Below are 19,046 nucleotides of genomic sequence, written 5' to 3' on the forward strand. Positions count from 1 at the left end.
AACAAGTCCACACCGACCCGCCGAAGCGCAACCCACCCATATCCCTACATTTACCCCTTACCTAACACTACGGGCAATTTAGCATAGCCAATTCACCTGACCTGCACATCTTTGGACTGTGGGAGGAAACCGGAGCACCCGGAGGAAACCCACGCAGACACGGGGAGAACGTGCAAACTCCACACAGTCAGTCGCCTGAGGCAGGAATTGAACCCGGGTCTACTGGCGCTGTGAGGCAGCAGTGCTAACCACTGTGCCACCGTGCCGCCCAAAGGTTATTGAGGAAAATAAAAGCTTGTGGTGGGGGCAATATATTGGTGTGGATAGAAATTTGATTGGTTAACAGGAAGCAGAGAGTAGCAATAAAACATTTTTGTTAGGTTGGCAGGATGGCTATGATAAATTGGGGAATCCTATTAGAAGGGTGATGATTGATAGACAATGGCAAGCATTTAAAGAGTGGATGGAAGAACTGAAACAATTGTTTATTTCTGTCTGGCATAAAGCAAAACAGGAAAGATGGCCTGACCATGGCTAATGAGGGAAATTTGGGATATTTGATCCAAGGGGCATACAAATTGGACAAATAAAGCAGCAAACAGTTTAGGTTTCAGCAGAGGACAAAAGGATTGATTTTGAGAGGGGCCAAATAGAGGATGAGAGTAAGCTTGTGATGACATGCATACTGCTTGCAAAAGCTTCAATAGGCATGTGACAAGGAAAACAAAACAGTGAAGACGAATGTAGGTCCCTTTTGGAGTAAGAAACAGCAAGTTTATAGTGAGGAGCAAAGATGGCAGTCTTGGTTCTGTCTTCACAAAGCAGGACACAAATAACACCCCAAAAATGGTGGGGAATTTATTGGACTAAAGGTAGGTAAATCCCCAGGACCCGTGAATCTACATCCCTGAGTATTTGAGGAGGTGATGTGAGAAATAATGGATGCATTGGTGATCATCTTTCAATATTCTTGACTCTGGAGCGGTTCCTATGGATTGGAGGGTAGCTAATGTAACCCCACTATTTTAAAAAAGAGAGAAACTAAGAAATTATCGACCAGTCAGTCTGACATTGGTCATAGGGCAAAAGCTTCAGTCCATTATAAAAGATTTAGTGATACTCCACCTGGAAAACAGTGACAGGATCAGACAAACTCAGCACGGATTTATGAAAGGGAAATCATGCTTGGCAAACTAGTAGATTGTTTTGAGATAAACTCATAGAGTTGATGAGGAAGAGCCGGTGGATGTGGGTTTACTTTGACTTTCAAGGCTTTTGATAAGGTCCCACATATGAGACTAGCATGTAAAATTGGAGTGCAGGGGATTGGGAGTAGTGTACTGACAGAACTGATTGGCAGACAGGAAACAGTACGACTAAATGGGTTTTCTGAGTGACAGGCAGTAACTTGGACCTAGCTATTCACTATATATTAATGATTTGTAGAATCATGCAGTACAAAAGGGGCCCTTTGGCCCATCAAGTCTGTACTGCTAAAAATATACCACTACCTACACTAGTCGGCATGGTGGCACAGTGGTTAGCACTGTTGCCTCACAGTGCCAGAGACCTGGGTTCAATTCCTGCCTCAGAGAGACTCTCTGTGTGGAATTTGCACATTCTCCCTGTGTCTGCATGAGTTTCCTCCGGGAGCTCCGGTTTCCTCCCACAATCCAAAAATATGCAGGTTCGGTGAATTGGCCATGCTAAATTGTCTGTAGTGTTAGGTGAAGGTGTAAATATAGGGGAATGGTTCTGGGTGGGTTGCGCTTCGGCGGGTCGGTGTGGACTTGTTGGGCCGAAGGGCCTGTTTCCACGCTGAAAGTAATCTAATCTAATCTAGTCCCAGTTTCCTGCACTAGGCCCGTAGCCTCGAATGTGTTGACACTTCAAGTGCTCATCCAAGTATTCTTTAAAAGGTTGTGAGGTTCCCCTCTCAACAACCCTTCCAGGTAGTGCATTCCTGACTTCCACCACCCTGCTGGTGAAAATGTTTTGCCTCAAATCCTCTCTAAACCTCCTGCTTTTCAGTTTAAAATTATGCCCCTTGTTATGAAGCTTCAACTAAAGGGAACAGTTGCTGTCTAATCCTCCTGTCCGCGCCCCTCATCATCTTATACAGCTCCAACAGATCGTCCCTCAACCTTCGCTGCTCCAAATTAAATCACCCGAGCTTGTCCAGTCTCTCTCCATCACTGAAATGCTCCAGCCCAGGCAGCATCCTGGGGAATCTCCTCTCCACCCCTCCAGTGTAATCACGTCCTTCCGATATTGCGGTGACCAGAACTGCATATAATACTCCAGCTGTGGCCCAACCAAATTTTTATTTACTGCTCCAACATAACCTCCCTGCTCTCTTAATCTATGCCATAACTAATCAAGGTAAGTTTCATATATGCCGCTTTAACTACTCTATTCACCTGTCACCTTCAGAGGTCTGCATCACCTCACATTTATCAGGATTAAATATTTTCTGCCACTGATCTGCCTGCTCCATTTATATCTTCCCGTATCCTGACACCTTCCTCCTCACTGTCAACCATCTGGCCAATGTCTGTCATCCGCAAACGTACTTATCCCTCCCACTTCTGAATGTCACAACCAATAATGGGACCTAGCACTGATACCTGTGAGACATCACCAGGCTCCAGTCACACAAACAGCCTTCTGCTACCACCCTCTCGCCTATCATGAAGCTAATTTTGGATCCATCTTGCCAGGTTACACTGGGTCCCATGAGCTTGATCCCATGATCCACTGCCAAGCCCCAACCATCCAATGCCTGGAGGAAGAATGCCTCATTGTCTGCCTTGGGAATGTCCAACCCCATAGCATCAGTGTGTATTTCACCAGTTTCCTCATTTTCCCCTCCCCCCACCTTATCCCAGATCCAACCTTCCAACTCCGCAACGTCCTCATGACCTATCCTACCTGTTCACCTTCCTTCCCACCCTTGTCTCCGACCTATCACCTTCACCCTTAAAGTCATCTACTTATCCTTCATCTACCTATCACATTCCCAGCTACCTTCCCCTCAGCATCCTCCCCCATTTATCTCTCAGCCCCCTTGGGCCATCCCTTCATTCCTGATGAAGAGCTTATGCTCAAACATTGATTCTCCTGCTCCTTTGACGCTGCTTTACCGGCTGTGCTTTTCCAGCACCACACTAATCAACTCTGATCTCCAGCATCTGCAGTCCTCACTTTCTCCCCATGAACTTTTTACAGAGGAGGGAGTGCTGGATATCTGGAAATGCATAAAAGTGGATAAATCCCCAGGACCTGATCAGGTGTACTCTTGAACTCTGTGGGAAGCTAGGGAAGTGATTGCTGGGCCTCTTGCTGAGATATTTGCATCATTGATAGTCACAGGTGAGGTGCTGGAAGACTGGAAGTTGGCTAACGTGGTGCCACTGTTTAAGAAAGGTGGTAAGGACAAGCCAGGGAACTATAGACCGGTCAGCCTGATGTCACTGGTGGGCAAGTTGTTGGAGGGAATCCTGAGGGACAGGATGTACCTGTATTTTGAAAGGCAAGGACTGATTAGGGATGGTCAACATGGCTTTGTGCGTGGGAAATCATGTCTCACAAACTTGATTATGTTTTTTGAAGAAGTAACAAGGAGGATTGATGAGGGCAGAGTGGTAGACGTGACCTATGTGGACTTCAGTAAGGTGTTTGACAAGGTTCCCCATGGGAGACTGGTTAGCAAGGTTAGATCTCATGGAATACAGGGAGAGACAGATGGAGTTTGATTTTGATAAATGCGAGGTGCTGCATTTTGGGAAAGCAAATTTTAGCAGGACTTATACGCTTAATGGTAAGGTCCTCGGGTGTGTTGCTGAACAAAGAGACCTTGGAGTGCAGGTTCATAGCTCCTTGAAAGTGGAGTCGCAAATAGATAGGATAGTGAAGAAGGCATTTGGTATGCTTTCCTTTTATTGGTCAGAGTATTGAGTACAGGACATTGGTTAGGCCACTGTTGGAATATTGCGTGTAGTTCTGGTCTTCCTATCAGAAGGATGTTTTGAAACTTGTAAATCTTTTCTGAATCCTTTCAAGGATGTTGCCAGGGTTGGAGGGTTTGAGCTATAGGGAGAGGTTGAATAGGCTGAGGCTGTTTTCCCTGGAGCGTTGGATGCTGAGGGGTGACCTTATGGAGGTTTATAAAATCATGAGGGGCATGGATAGGGTAAATAGACAAGGTCTTTTCCTGGGGGAGTCCAGAACTAGAGGGCATAGGTTTAGGGTGAGAGGGTAAAAATATAAAAGAGACCTGAGGGGCAACTTGTTCACACAGAGGGTGGTATGTATATGGAATGAGCTGCCAGAGGAAGTGATGGAGGCTGGTACAATTGCAACATTTAAAAGGCATTTGGATGGGTATATGAATAGGAAGGGTTTGGAGGGTTATGGGCCAGGTTCTGGCTGGTGGGACTAGATCGGGTTGGGATATCTGGTTGGACCAAAGGGTCTGTTTCCGAGTACGTCTCTACGATTCTATAATTTCCCATTTGGGACCTTGTGAAGGCCTTGCTGAAATCCATGTAAACTGGATGTAGGTTTGCTCGCTGAGCTGGAAGGATCTAGCAAACCTACATCCAGAACCGAACCTGAGCTACGAATCTTCTCAAAATTCGCTATTTATGTAAACTATGTCAACTGCCCTACCCTTATTTCAATAAGGCAATGAAATATCACCAAGTTTGCATATGAAATGAAGCTTGGTGGGGAGGGTGAACTGTGAGGAGGATGCAGGGATGCTTCACTGTGTGGTGGACAATTTAAGTGAGTGGCAAACACATGGCAGTATAATGGGGATAAATATGATGTTATCCACTTTGGTACCAAAAAGAGGAAAGAATATGTGAATGGTGATAGATTGGGTAGGGGGAAGGTGCAATAAGACCTGGGAGTCGTTGTACACCAATTGCTGAAAGTTAGCGTGCTGGTGCAGCCATTGGAGAGAAGGCAAAAGTATGTTGACCATCATAGTGAAAGGAATTGACTACATGAGTAAGGATGTTTTGTACAGTGCCTTGGTGAGACCACACGTGAAGTATTGTGTGCAGTTTTGGTCACCTTACCTGAGGAAGGGTATTCCGGCTGTGGACGGAATCAAACAAAGTTGACCAGATTTATTGCCAGGACTGACGTATAAGGAGAGACTGAATCAGCTTGTCAATATTCATTGGAGTTTAGAAGAATTTGGGTGGAGGGGGTGAGAGATGTTGAAGAAACTTAAAATTCTAACAGGTTTAGACAGGGTAAACATAAAAAACAATGTTCCCAATGACCGGGGATTCCAGAACCAGGGTTCATAATCTAAGGATGCGGGGTAACGCCTTTAGGACTGAAAAGGGAAATTTCTTCATTCAGAGTGCTGAGCCTATGGAATTCTCTGCCACAGGAAACTGTTGAGTCCAAAACATAGTAGACTTTTCAAGACAGAAGGAGATATGGTTCTTTGTCGTAAAGGGATCAAAAGTGAAGTAATTTCACAGAGAACCGGTATCCCATCACCAAGTCACCCTTCTACTTACATAGGTAGTGACCAGGCAATCCCTACACTGAGGAGACCTTCTGAAACTCCTGTTTGTTTTCTTCATCTTTTTCTACAGTGAAGGGGAGGGTAGGGATAGACTCCTGCCTATTTTTTTTCTTTTTTTTGACAGCAGTAGTGCTTATTTTTCCCCAGCACCCATGTCGTGTGTGTGCAGGTGTAGGATACAGTGAAGAACAACAAGTGCATAAATCTTTATTTATATTCCACCACCAGGAAGAAAGGAAATACCCGAGTGACCAGTGACAAGCAGTCAAGATTAGTGTTGTGCTGGAAAAGCACACCAGGTCAGGCAGCATCCGAGGAGCAGGAAAATCGACGTTTTGGGCAAAAGCCCTTCATCTGTGTGGAGTTTGCACATTCTCCCTGTGTCTGTGTGGGTTTCCTCTGGGTGCTCCAATTTCCTCCCACAATCCAAAGATGTGCAGGCAAGGTGAATTGGCCATGTTAAATTGCCCGTAGTGTTAGATGCATCAATCAGAGGGAAAATGGGTCTGGGCGGGTTACTCTTCGGTGGGTCGATGTGGACTGGTTGGGCTGAAGGGCCTGTTTCCACGCTGTAGGGAATCTAATCTAATCTAATCAGGAATGAGGCTTTCTCAGAGAGTAAGAGACTCCTGTTTATTTTTTTTTCTCTTTTTTTTCTTCTTTTTTTTCCCACACTACTGCCTAACCGCGGTAGTGCTTATTTTATCCCCAGCACCCATGTTGTGTGTAAGCAGGTGTGAGACACAGTGAAAGACACAAAGTGCACGAATCTTTATTCAATTTCCACCACCAGGAAGATAGGAAAACACCCGGGTGGCCAGTGACAAACACTGCCCTTCACATCAAAGGGCAGTGCTGTGTGATCAAAACAGTGAGGGGGAGGGTAGGGACTAAATCAAAATAGAGTTGGAGGGAGAAATAATGCACTCCACTCCCTGCGGCGCCCACCTCTCCCTGAACAACTCCAGGGTGTTGGTGGACACCGTGTGCTCCTTCTCCAAGGACACCCGGGAGACTCCTGTTTATTTTTTTTTATTTTAACCCCCACACTACCACCTAACTGTGGTAGTGCTTATTTTTGCCCCAGTACCCATGGTGTGTGTGTGCAGGTGTGAGACACAGTGAGAGACACAAAGTGCACAAATCTTTATTCAAATTCCACCACCAGGAAGATAGGAAAACACCCGGGTGGCCAGTGACAAACACTGCCCTTCACATCAAAGGGCAGTGCTGTGTGATCAAAACAGTGAGAGGGAGGGTAGGGACTAAATCAAAATAGAGTTGGAGGGGAGAGACTCCTGTTTATTTTTTTTAGCCCTATTTCTTTTTTTATTTTGTTTTTTTTTCCCTTTTTTTCTTTTTTTTTCTTTTTTTTAATTTAACCCCCACACTGCCACCTAAGTGCGGTAGTGCTTATTTTTTCCCCCCAGCACCCATGGTTTGTGTCGGTTTGAGACACAGTGAAAGACACAGAGTGCACGAATCTTTATTCAATTTCCACCACCAGGAGGATAGGAAAACACCCGGGTGGCCAGTGACAAACACTGCCCTTCACATCAAAGGACAGTGCTGTGTGATCAAAACAGTGAGGGGGAGGGTAGGGACTAAATCAAAATAGAGTTGGAGGGGAGAGACTCCTGTTTATATCTATCAGCCAGGGCTCCCTGATTGGGCCAAGTTAACAGCCGAATCAAGGATCTTATAGTCAATGAGATCCCTCGTTCTAATCACTCCAAAAGGCTATGGGGAGAAAGCAGGAGTTGGTGGAACATGCTTGAAGAGCTGAATGGCTGACTCCTGTTTCAGTTTGGTATGTTTCTATATATTGGAGCAGTTAAGAGAAGATTCACTACATTCATACAGAGATGAAAGGCTTGCCTTATGAAAACAGATTTTGCAGCTTCGGACTGTACTCACTCGAATTTAGAATGATGAGACAATGTGATTGAGGTATTTAAGATGTTAAAGTGGATTGACAAGACGCTGAGCGAATGTTTCCCCTTGTAGAGCAATCTGGAATGAAAGGTCACAATTTCAGCCTAAGAGGCAGTAGATTTAAAACCAAGATGAGGAGGAATTAGTTGTAGAGTCATACAGCATGGAAACATCCTTCGGTCCAACTAGTCCACGTCGACTGTGTTCACAAACCAGACTAGTCCCACTTACCTCTGTTTGGCCCATATCCCTTCACTGTCCTCTCAAAGAGTTGTGAATCTGTGGCATTCACTATGTCAGTGTGGTGGACACCAGGCCACTGAATAAATTTGGGGAGATAGCCCTTTAAACTATTACTAATTAACCATCTCTGTGAAGCATGCAGAAAAGTAGCGTTGAGGCTGAGCTGAGATCAGCCAGGATCGTATTAAATGGTGGAGCAGACTCGAATGGCTGCACTGTCTGTTCCTACTCCTAATTCTTATGTCATGAGTGGTGTACCACAGGTTCAGTTCTAAATGCTTTGCTATTACGTCCTTTATAATACACTCTCTCATTTTCCTCATAACAGATGCTAAACTTAACTGGCCTATAGTTACCTGCTTTTTGTTTTTGTCTACTTCCCTTTTTAAGTAAATGTGTTATATTTGTTATATTTGAAATGTGAAGGCTGAGAGAGGATCTAATTGAGCAGATTGAGATCTGCTGATGGGTGAGTCCCGAACCAGAGGACACAGTTTAAAAATAAGGGGTAGGCCACTTAGAACAGAGTTGAGGAGCAACGTCTTCACCCAGAGAGTGGTGGGTGTATGGAGTGCTCTGCCCCAGAAGGCAGTGGAAGCCTAGTCTCTGGATTCGTTTAAGAAAGAGTTGGATAGAGCTCTTAAGCATAGTGGAATCAAGGGTTATGGGGATAAGGCAGGAACAGGATACTGATTGAGGATGATCAGCCATGATCATAATGAATGGTGGTGCTGGCTCGAAGGGCAGAATGGCCTACTCCTGCACCTATTGTCAATTGTCTATTGGCAGTTTTCCAGTCCTGACTTTTCTGGAATCTGAGGATTCTTGGGAGATTATTGCCAGTGCATCCACTATCTTGGTAACTGCTAGTTTTAATATCCTAAGGTTCGGGTTTTAGCTCTGTTAGTTTCCCTTGCACCTTTTTCTCTCTCATGATAGTTATTGTATTTATTTCCTTACTACCTTTTGCCCTTTGATTATTTAGTATTTTGGGATGCTGTTAGTGTCTTCTATTGTGAAGACTGATGCATAGTATTTGTTTAACTCCTCTGCTATTTCCTAGTTCCTCACTAATATGTCCCCAGCCTCATTCTCTCTGTCTCTCTTCATATTTATATGTTTTACAGAAGCTCTTACCCTCCCTCTTGATATTACTTTCAAGTCTCTCCTCAATTTATCTTCCTTTTTTTCAAAAGTCATCTTTTGTTGGTTTTTAAAACTTCCCCAAACTTCTGGTTTTCTGCTAATATTTACCACATTGTGTGTTTTCTTTCAATTTGATGCTATCCTTAACTTGCCTGGTTAACAATGATTGGTTTAACTCCTTCCTAGAATCCTTCCTTCTCACTGTGATAAATCTTTGTGTGCTGTGAACTAATTTCTTAAACATCTACCATTGTCCCTCAACCGTCTCTGCTGCTAAACTCCTTTTCCAGTCCACTCCAGCCAGCTCTGTCCTCATGCCTTTATAATTACCCTTATTTAAGCTTAGCACAGTTGTTTCCAACTCTGGTTTGTCCCTCTCAAACTGCATTTTTAAAAATTCATTCTTGGGACCTGAGTATTGCTAGCTGGGCAGCATTTATTACCTGTCCCTATTTGCCCTTGAGAAGGTGGTGGTGGGCTAAATTAGATTAGATTAGATTAGATTCCCTACAGTGTGGAAATAGGCCCTTTGGCCCAACCAGTCCACACCGACCCTCCGAAGAGCAACCCAACCAGACCCATTTCCCTCTGACTAATGCAGCTAACACTATGGACAATTTAGCATGGCCAATTCACCTGACCTGCACATCTTTGGACTGTGGGAGGAAACTGGAGCACTCGGAGGAAACCCACGCAGACACCATAATGATAAGAGAGATGATGAGTGGATGGAAGGCAGAACAAGGAGGGGGGGAGGGGGGGGAGAATGTGCAAACTCCACACAGACAATCACCCGAGGCTGGAATCGAACCTGGGACCCTGGTGCTGTGAGGCAGCAGTGCTAACCACTGCACCACCGTGCTGCCCCTTTTGATTCTTGAACCACTGCAGTCCAAGTGTTGTAGGTTGACCCACAATGCCATTAGGTAAGGGATTCTAGGATTTTGACCCAGCAACAGTGAAGGAAAGGCGATATATTTCTGAGTCGGGATGTGAGTAGTTTGGAGGGGAACTTGCAGTGGCTGGTGTTCCCATGTATCTGCTGTCCTTGTCCTTCTAGCTGGTAGTAGTTGAGGGTATGGAAGATGCTGTCTAAGGAGCTTTGGTGAATTTTCTGCAATGCCTCTTGTAGATCATACACACTGCTTCTACCAAGCGTCGGTGGTGGAGGGAATGGACGTTGGATGTAGTGCCAATCGAATGAGCTACTTTTGTTCTGGAATGTGAAATTTTACCATGTTATGGGCACTGTTCCCTAGGCATCTTTACACTACCATCATTTCTTAAACCTGCCTCATTACACATCGCCAGATCTAAAATAGTCTGATCCCTGGTTGGTTCCACCACATATTGTTTTAGGAAACTGTTCCAAATACATTCTATGAATTCTTCCCTGTGGCTACCTCTGCTGATCTGACTATCCCAATCTACATGAGGATTAAAATCACTCATAATCTGCCTTTGTTACATGCCCACATTATCTCCTGATTTATTCTCAATTCCACCATATAGCCATTGTTAGAGTGGGGCCTATGGGCTACTCCTACCGGTGTTGTCTTTCCCTTTTTCTTTCTTACCTCCACCCATAAGGATTCGAGAGCTTCCAATCTTGCTATCATTCTTATTCCATTTTATACCAGCAATGCTACCCCACCACCCTTTCTTTCCTGCCTTCAGAAAGTCACAGAACCCTGAAAATGTAGTTCCTAGCTTTGATCTCTTCTGCTGTTAATTCATTTGTTATTCTGCATACTACATGCATTTAAATAGTGCCACTAATTTTGTCTTTTAACCATTTTTCCCATTGTGACCTTATTTGCTGCTGTTGTCCCTTCCTACCCCACCCTGGTTATCCAAGCAGCCACCTTGAAATGCTGCCATATCCTTTACCTTTTTGTACTACATTCTCCTGAGCCTGGACTGTTGGAACTTTCCTGAGCTAGCATTCAGTGCTATTCATCCTGTGTTTGTACATCTGCATTGCTTTACTAGCTGACCTCGCCATCTAAACCCCCCCCTCCCCCCCCTCCTTGTTCTGCCTTCCATCCACTCATCATCTCTCTTATCATTATGGTATGGGCAATTGTCACTTTGACTATTTTTATTCTTTCCTGGGATGTGAATATTGAACAAAACCACCTTTGTTCCCCAACCCTGATTGCCCGAGTGAAGATAGTGAACTGTATTCTTGAAGTGCTGTAATCCGTCTGATATAAGCAGACTCACAAAGTCATTAGGGCAGGAGTTCCAGGATTTTGACTCAGTGACACTGAAGGAACAGGAATATATTTCTAAATCAGGGTGGAGAGTAGTTCGGAGGGGCACTAGTAGGTGGTGCCCTGTCCTTCTAGGTGGCCATGGCCATGGGTTTGGAAGGTGCACTTGGAGGAGCTTTGGCGATTTGCTGTCGTGCATCTTGTAGATTTTGCGCACTGCTGCCACTCTTCGTCACTAATGCAGGGAGTGAATATTGAAGGCAATGGATAAAACGCTTATCAACTAGATTGCTTTATCCTGGATCCTGTTAAACTTACATGTTGGGACTGCACCAGTCTGGTCAGTTGGGGCATATTCCGTCACAGTCCTACTTCATGCCTCAATAGATAGTCACATAATGGTTACAGCACAGGAGACCATTCAATTGTGGTTCCTGCTGGCATTCAGCACTAGCTACTCAGCCACGTGATAGACTGCATGCCACACCCAGGGCATTAATAGATGTGAAGGATTCTGGTATCCAAGGACCTAGCTGTTGGAAGCCCCATCTAACTTCAGGCTGAAGAACAATCACTTCACCGTAATCATTTCCTATCTTTAAACCACCTTCATATTGTCTTTTTTCTGCCTGCTTTTCCCAAGTACCTTTTTGTATCCAGATATATTTAGTATTTAGTCCTGCCCTTGTTGAGCCAGTTCTCCATTCGCATGCCCATTTTTGTGGCTGAATCTCACCACCCGTCTTTACTGTGATCTCTGGATTCAAGTCCATCCACAGGAAACCTAATTCAGACCTTATTGCAATCTCTTGTAATGCCTTAATACATTTCATTCTCAAGCTATTTGTGTCTTAATCCTGGCCTACCTTGATTATCTTTCCTTCAACTGCATCCTGGTTTCCAACCCCTTTATCTGAGTTTCAACCTGTAGCAGTCTAGGGCAAATATGCGGCATTCTTGCAATCTCCACGCGAGCAGATGTTGGTGTAAAGTACTTTGCTCAGAAAATAAGCAGTGTTCTTGTGCACGCTGTGTCTTTTCACATGAACAGTGTGCTAGCTCCATTTCACTTGTTTGTGCTGGAGGAAGTGTCATCCAGACTATGACAACTGCAATCAGTTCTTCTGCATTGCAGTGGTTACGTTCTTGTGTAACGCCATGTTACAGAAAAATCACGTATTAGAACTAGCGCTTAAAGTGTTGGAGCTGTAATCGTGTTACAGCCGACACATGTTTCTACAGCGTGAACTTTTAAAACAGCGTCCCCAGTTCGTCAATTTTATAACAGTGAATTGGCATTATAACAGAACAACCTATAGTCATTTTCTCATTTCCATGCTTTGTCCTTTGGAGATAAGATTTCTGGCATGTTCTGAAAGTATTGTTCATAGAATCCATCGTGTGGAAACAGGCCACTCGGCCCAACAAGTCCACACCGACCCTCCAAAGAGTATCCTATCCAGACCAATTCCCTACTAATTTACATTTCCCATGACTAATGCACCTAACCTATACATCCTGGAACACTATGGGCAATTTAGCATAGCCAATTCACCTGACCTGCACATCTTTGGTTTGTGGGAGGAAACCGGAGCACCCGGAGGAAACCCACGCAGACACAGGGAGAATGTGCAAACTCCACACAGACAGTGACCCGAGGCAGAAATTGAACCTGGGTCCCTGGCGCTGTGAGGTAGTAGTGCTAACCACTAGGCCGCTGTGCCTTGCAGAGTAGGATTTGGCAGAATGTGTCATGAAACTTTGGTGGCAAGCGCTTCTCTGCGCAGCGTCCAGTTCCGACCATTTGACACCTGGCTTGGTTCACATCTTGTCATCCGACCTGCCTCTTGCGTTAACAGCATATGCCTCTAGTTCACAGACAGAATGCAAAACAGAAAATTATATCCCTACCTTATCAGATGTTGCCCAGTGCTTTTTGCTTGTGATCAGGACCTTTCTTCATTTCACCTTTCCCATTCCATGCAGCACACAGACTGAGTCACATTCTGAGAAATGGTGTAACCCAATGAGAGCAGCATGCATACTGTACTTGTGATCAAAGATGTGATGAACATTAATTGCATGCGTGTTGTTTCTTCTTTCTGAATAAAATTAGAGTTTAGCATCAAGGTTCTTGCGAAATGCCAAACATACTCTAAAAGGTATCAATGTCAGCACTGTTTATGATGACATGCTCATGGGAACTGCTGCAAATGCACTGAAGGCAGTAGGTGTATGTGGGCTTCTTGGTTGGAGAACAATGCTGGGATTGGCACCACTTCCAGAGCTGTGGTATTAACATTCTGACGAAAAGCATAACATTCACTTCTGTGTCCAACAAAGAAAATTCATGACATCGATGATCTCTTCTGCAGGTGTGCAGCCATGCATCATCTTTCATAATGTTACTTAAGTAGCTTTTCCTTCAAGAGAACTGAAAGAAATTTTGTCCACTGTTTTGAGATTTTATGGTCAGGAACCAAAACGTTTGAGACTTGCTTTCCTCCAGCTAACACCTGCTCCTTTGAACATTCCTAATGTTGATCTTCCTTGCATCTGTCTGGTATGCAGACTCTCTTGACTTGTCCATTTTGGGTTGTCTCACAAGAACTCTTAGCATTTGGTAAGTAGACTATCTGAATGTTGATTCTGGTTTTGTGACTCAAATCAATACCGTAGCAACCCATACTTATGTTGAATCACTTGGAGATGACTGACCCCTGAAGAAAATGTGAAAGCTTTGCTTTGTTTGTCTTGATCAGGGATCAATCCATCATAATGGGTTAGAGGTGAGGGTAACATTCCCATTGTATATACCAAGGTCTCATTGTCCACTTTCTCACTGCTCCAACAGCCTAGCAAATAAGTTATGATCAGTTTTCAGTGCAATTTCCCTGCCTTTCAGTTACTGTACATTTTTCTGTGTCCTTGAAAGTCTTCAATTTCATCTTCTTGACAGGATTATGAGAGCTGACATCTTTAGTGTTGTTACTTCTGACAAAAAGCCATGAATACCTCCTGTCCCTTTTCCTTGACCTCTTGAAGATCCCTGACTTTAATGCTACTGCAACTTGGTGCAGTCTTTTTCTAAGAATTAACCATGTTTTGAATGATGACCATGATGACATTCCTCTCATTTTTCTCATCCTGTTCTCTTGCTCAAATCAATGCGCAATTCCACTGATGTTCTGTAACTGGCTAATCTTGATAGTTTCTGCTTCAAACAGCTCCCTTGAGCTGTGATGAGGTCCATCATTATGCTGCTGTCAACCCTTCCTTTTGTCTTGGAGCCATGATTGCCTCTTTGTTCAATAACTTGGTAGCATGCAGTCTGAGAGAAGTCAGCCTTTTTCTGTCAGGGCATCAGATTGTCTTACTTCTATTTCTGCATCAATATGTGGATGAATATCTTTTGAGCCCATATGCTGAAAGATGCACAGTATAGTTGACTTGGTCAGAAGCAAAATAACATAGCAACATGGAGGGAACACTTGAAAGATGAAGATTCCACTGGCTACCCCGTTTGCTCTAATATACAGCAGCAGTTCTTCTACTATATCGATGTAACTGCTCAGGAACTGAGAAAGCCATGCTGTTTTTGCTATTGTTAAACAATTTGTCGCAAACAGTAAGTGTCTGGAATCTCCCGCTGTGGAGAATGTCATCAAAATTATCACTGGGACGACAGCCTGAAATTCAAGTGCTAGACTGGAAGTCGGGTCTTGCTCATCATCGAGTAGAATGTAAATGTAAGTCTGCCATCTCGGTCTCTAAAGCTTTAATAACAACCTGGCATGCTTGCGTTGTAATGATGGCCACTTAAAATACTATTGTCAGAACCCACCATAATCAGTTTGAATTTGATGATAGCCTACAGACTGGCATCTGCAAATCTTTTTGCTAAAGCAAGGTATAAATGCCATTGCAGTGTGAAGCTTTCCCCATTGGAAGACGAGTTCCTTGCAAGCATTGGACATTCCTGCAATGAAATCTCCTGGGCGTTTGTGTAGGTTGCCTGGAACATTACTACAGCACTCTCAGCCAGTCTACATTTGTTTACAGCATCAAAACCTTGCTTCAAGATTATGCTGAGTATATTGAGCTCATTCGGACTGGCATCTATAACTGGGAGGTATCCAGTGTTTGATTTCTGTGGCATTGGAGTTCTATGAAGCAGGGTATTGAAGCCAGTTCGTTCAGGCAAAGCATTGTATTCATTTCTGAAAACTGAGGAAGTAAACTCATCTTTGGATGGGCATGTGATTTTTCAAACCCTTTCTGTCCTATCTTATCAAAATCTGTGCAATTGTTTATTCCCCACTAGACAAATCAATATTTGCAGTAGAGTCGAATGGTTGTATGGATTTAGTTTGTATACTTTTCTTTAGGTACTTCTGGTTGCTTTGCTGTGGCTGACTCATCCCTTTGAATGATTATGCTATTTGTGTTCAGACTTGTGCCCTTTCCTGACAATATCTGCCCACAGTATTTGCTTGATGCAGTTGAGAAAAAGAGCATTGAGAAATTCAGTGGCAGCTTGGTAAAGTTAACTGTTTGATTAAAAACTGAATTTTTTTTTGTCAGTGATGAAATGCATGGGAGCTGTCAGAAGTCCTGGGGATTCAACTGTTAAGGTGCGAGCAATCATTGAGGCAGTTAGAGTCTGAGAGGCTTTGAAGGAGTTCCAAAGCTAGATCTTTAGCAATGAAGAATTTGAATCCCTTGCAAAGGTGATAGAGCTTTAATGGGAATTGAGGAGGCATGTTGTCACTAACATCTGGTGGTGTCTACCTTGACCGCATCGGTCATTTTAAGTGCATTTATCCCTATGGGATATTAGACTGCAGTTTGTCTGTTAGTCATTTACATTGTTAATCATGAGCATCTAAGTTTTTTTTATACATAGTTTACATGCTTTAGAATCATTATCTTCCCTGTTCGGTATACCTACTTAGTCATTCTTCCTGTGTTTGTTTTATAGAGTAAAGGTTTTGTTTTGGGTTTCACTTCAACCTTGGTTCTCCCATGCATTCTATTCTTTAAAAGATTGTATGAAGTCAGCTCATAACAAAGATCCAGCTTGTCCAGTATGCTCCGAACTGGGATCATTATGCTATTCTTTGTTTGAGAAATTAGGTCTTGCAAAGGAAGCGTTGATATCCTCTTTCTGCACGATGCATTTCTAAAAGGAACTGTTTGGTTTTGTCATTCTAAGAACCTCTGGTTCTTTACAACCTTTCCCTCGATAACCACATCACAAGTGCAGAGGTTGCTTTTTGCAGGGTGGTCATGTTGCTTTTTGGTAACAAACATTTGTATATTTCAGATAGTGGCTGAGATGATATCTCTCTTCAGGAGTGACAAGATCTTCTCCACAAATGAGTAACAAGATTGCTTCATCTTTGCATCTCAATACTGAGAGGAACAGCATACCTGCCATTGTGGTCTCGCATTGTATCACCCCCTCTTTTGGTCTCCACAATGTTTGTCTGTCTTGCCAAGAAAGCACAGCAAAGATGGGAATGCCTTGCAGGTATTCCCTTGTTATTGGTCATGTTTGAACAAAGCTGTCGAACCTTAGTGATGGCTTCACTCCTCTCTGCTTTGGTTCTGCTTCAGCCAAACGAAAATGAAAAGTTAAGCTTTTAAAAAGTCAAGAAGTGGAGTGCAGATAGGGAATGAGGAGTCAGAGCATCAGAAAGAGAGAATGTAAATGGATGTGATCGACATTATTAATGATTCACCCAAAATGTTGCTTTTGGCATTTTTGTCGGAATGTAGCGATGCAGGCACTATTCCATTGCGTTTTGGATGACTGCAAATCATGGTGCAATCATCAGCACCAAATCTAAACTTCCATTTGCCTTTTCAGCCTTTGCGTCTCTTGTTCCAGTGAAATTATTGAACACTGGCGAAAATGTTGCTCAACTGCAATCTGAGAACGGAATTGATCCTTTGGCATTGATGACAACATATGTAAAGCAAACCATTTCTCGGGAGCAATAGGAACAGAAAAGGCGGGACCTCAGACATTACTTCTCTTTCTGTCTTCACAGATGCTGCTTATTTCTAGCATTTTCTGCTTTTATTTCAGATTTCCAGCAATAGTTTGCTTTATTGACTGTTTTGTAGTACAGATAACATTGGCTAATTTTTGCGTAACTGTCACATGCATCAGTTGTGATTGGTAATAAAATTTGCTATCACTTACATCATCACTAGATTTTTGCATGATTTTTGTATGTTTCTCAATCATATTTACTCACTGTTTGAAGACAGGAGCGTTGATTTTTGTGATGTGGTTTCTAAGTTTGCATTGTTATTTAAAGTGCTTCCAAAGTGGAGACAGTGAACATGAATTGTTTTGACTTGTGTTCATACAGGTATCTACCTCCAAGCAGCACCACAAGCCGTTCTGCAGTGTCATTTAGAGCTGCATACTAGTTGGAGAATGAGGTGCACGTGCGGGATTCCTGCATTGCATAGTGGTCACCCATTGCCCCTCTGCCTGCATGATCTTAAACAGCCAGGTTCTTGCAGTGCTCTTTCGTCACATTTTTTTAACTTTCTGTGCTTTTTCTATCTTCTGCTGACTCCCTCAGACTTGCTGTCTGTCTCCGCTGATTCCCTGCCTTTAACTCTGGGACTCTGACATTCTTTCTCCTCGGGTTCTCTCTTGACTGCTGGACAAAGTCTCGGGAGTCCGAAGTTGAGTTGCTGTCTGAAGGATTCCTAGCTCTCCCTCTGCTCTCGCGCTGTTTTTAGCACTAGCACTAACATTATCACGCATGCACAAGCATCCACAATAAATGTTGCCTTGCTTGTGAACCTGTAGCCAAAGAACAAAGTAAGACTTCGGTGAGGAGGCAGGGACACTGTCAACTATGAGACCATATCCAAGCATGCATCCGTCCCTTACTGGGAGAAAATTCAAAGAAAGCTTTGTCCGGTTTATAAAAAAAAAATCAGAGGATGCGGGTGTTGCTGGCTAGGCCAGTATTTAATACCCATCTCTAATTGTCCTCGAGAAGGTGGTATTGAGCTGTCGTGTTGAACTGCTGCAGTACATGTACTGCTTCAGTACCAGACATAAGGAACAGACAATGCTTTATATTTTGTTGTATTTCTCTGCACTCATCTTGCTGTCGGTTGAACTGGTCCTTCACTTGACCATTCAACTCTCTGTATGTGCGGTTTAGTTTCTCCGCAAAGTGATCTCTAATGATTGTACTTCTTTTGCAGTATTCTAGCCAGATGAGCAGGGTGGATGGAATTTCCGATCTTCCCAGTGTCCCAGTAGGGGGACAACAACCCCTCCTCGAGTATGGGAGAGCTCCTCAACAGGCATCTCTTGTTGACAATGCCATGTTACAAGACAACGCCAGTGAAGTTGGAATCTTGCAGGATAGCTCTGTAAGTCACGAAATGGTGGGTTCTCACCGCCTCCTCCAGAGCGGAACAATTAGCCATCAAGGAATGATAAGTAGCAGTGACCCAATGACTCAGACCACGTTGAGAAGTGCAGATGGACCAGACAGTCATGCTCCTGTTACTGTAACACAGAGTTTACCCTGTGCACCTCAAGTAAGTGCCATTTCTCAAAAACTCTCTTAAAGAGCCTTGGGAGTCCCAAGTATGCAAATCATAAAAAGCTAATAGATTGATTTGTGAATTGACCAAAAAGGCAGTCGTCTTCGCCTCCATGCCCATTTCTTTGGACAAGGGTCCTCTCCCTGCCATGTCGAGCCTTTCACCTGACTCCAATATTCCTGTCCCACCTGGACCCCTCCCTCTGGCCGTTCACTGGCATTTTATCTCTTCTTTAAGAACTGCTGATGTGACATTGGTTGCCTTAATTTCTCTGCTCCCCTCACTCACTCAAACTCGTCTACCTATGAGCTTGCTGCACTCCATTCTCTCAGGTCCAGCCTCTATCCTGTTTTCAAACTGCCAAT

General features: G+C 43.7%; 1 protein-coding gene across 4 annotated transcripts in view; it reads left to right on the plus strand.

The window, feature by feature from the left end:
• LOC122543369 (zinc finger protein 148-like) overlaps nucleotides 1-19,046 on the plus strand; it is a 73,930-nt gene that overhangs the window by 4,082 nt on the left and 50,802 nt on the right. For all 4 annotated transcript variants that reach the window (XM_043682013.1, XM_043682012.1, XM_043682015.1 and 1 more), the window contains one exon: nucleotides 18,334-18,675. In XM_043682013.1, the coding sequence (XP_043537948.1) occupies nucleotides 18,346-18,675 (330 nt within the window). In that variant the 5' untranslated portion in view covers nucleotides 18,334-18,345. The remainder of the gene's footprint in view (nucleotides 1-18,333; nucleotides 18,676-19,046) is intronic.

This window comes from Chiloscyllium plagiosum, chromosome 43, assembly GCF_004010195.1.
Source record: "Chiloscyllium plagiosum isolate BGI_BamShark_2017 chromosome 43, ASM401019v2, whole genome shotgun sequence".
In the NCBI taxonomy this organism is placed as follows: domain Eukaryota; kingdom Metazoa; phylum Chordata; class Chondrichthyes; order Orectolobiformes; family Hemiscylliidae; genus Chiloscyllium; species Chiloscyllium plagiosum.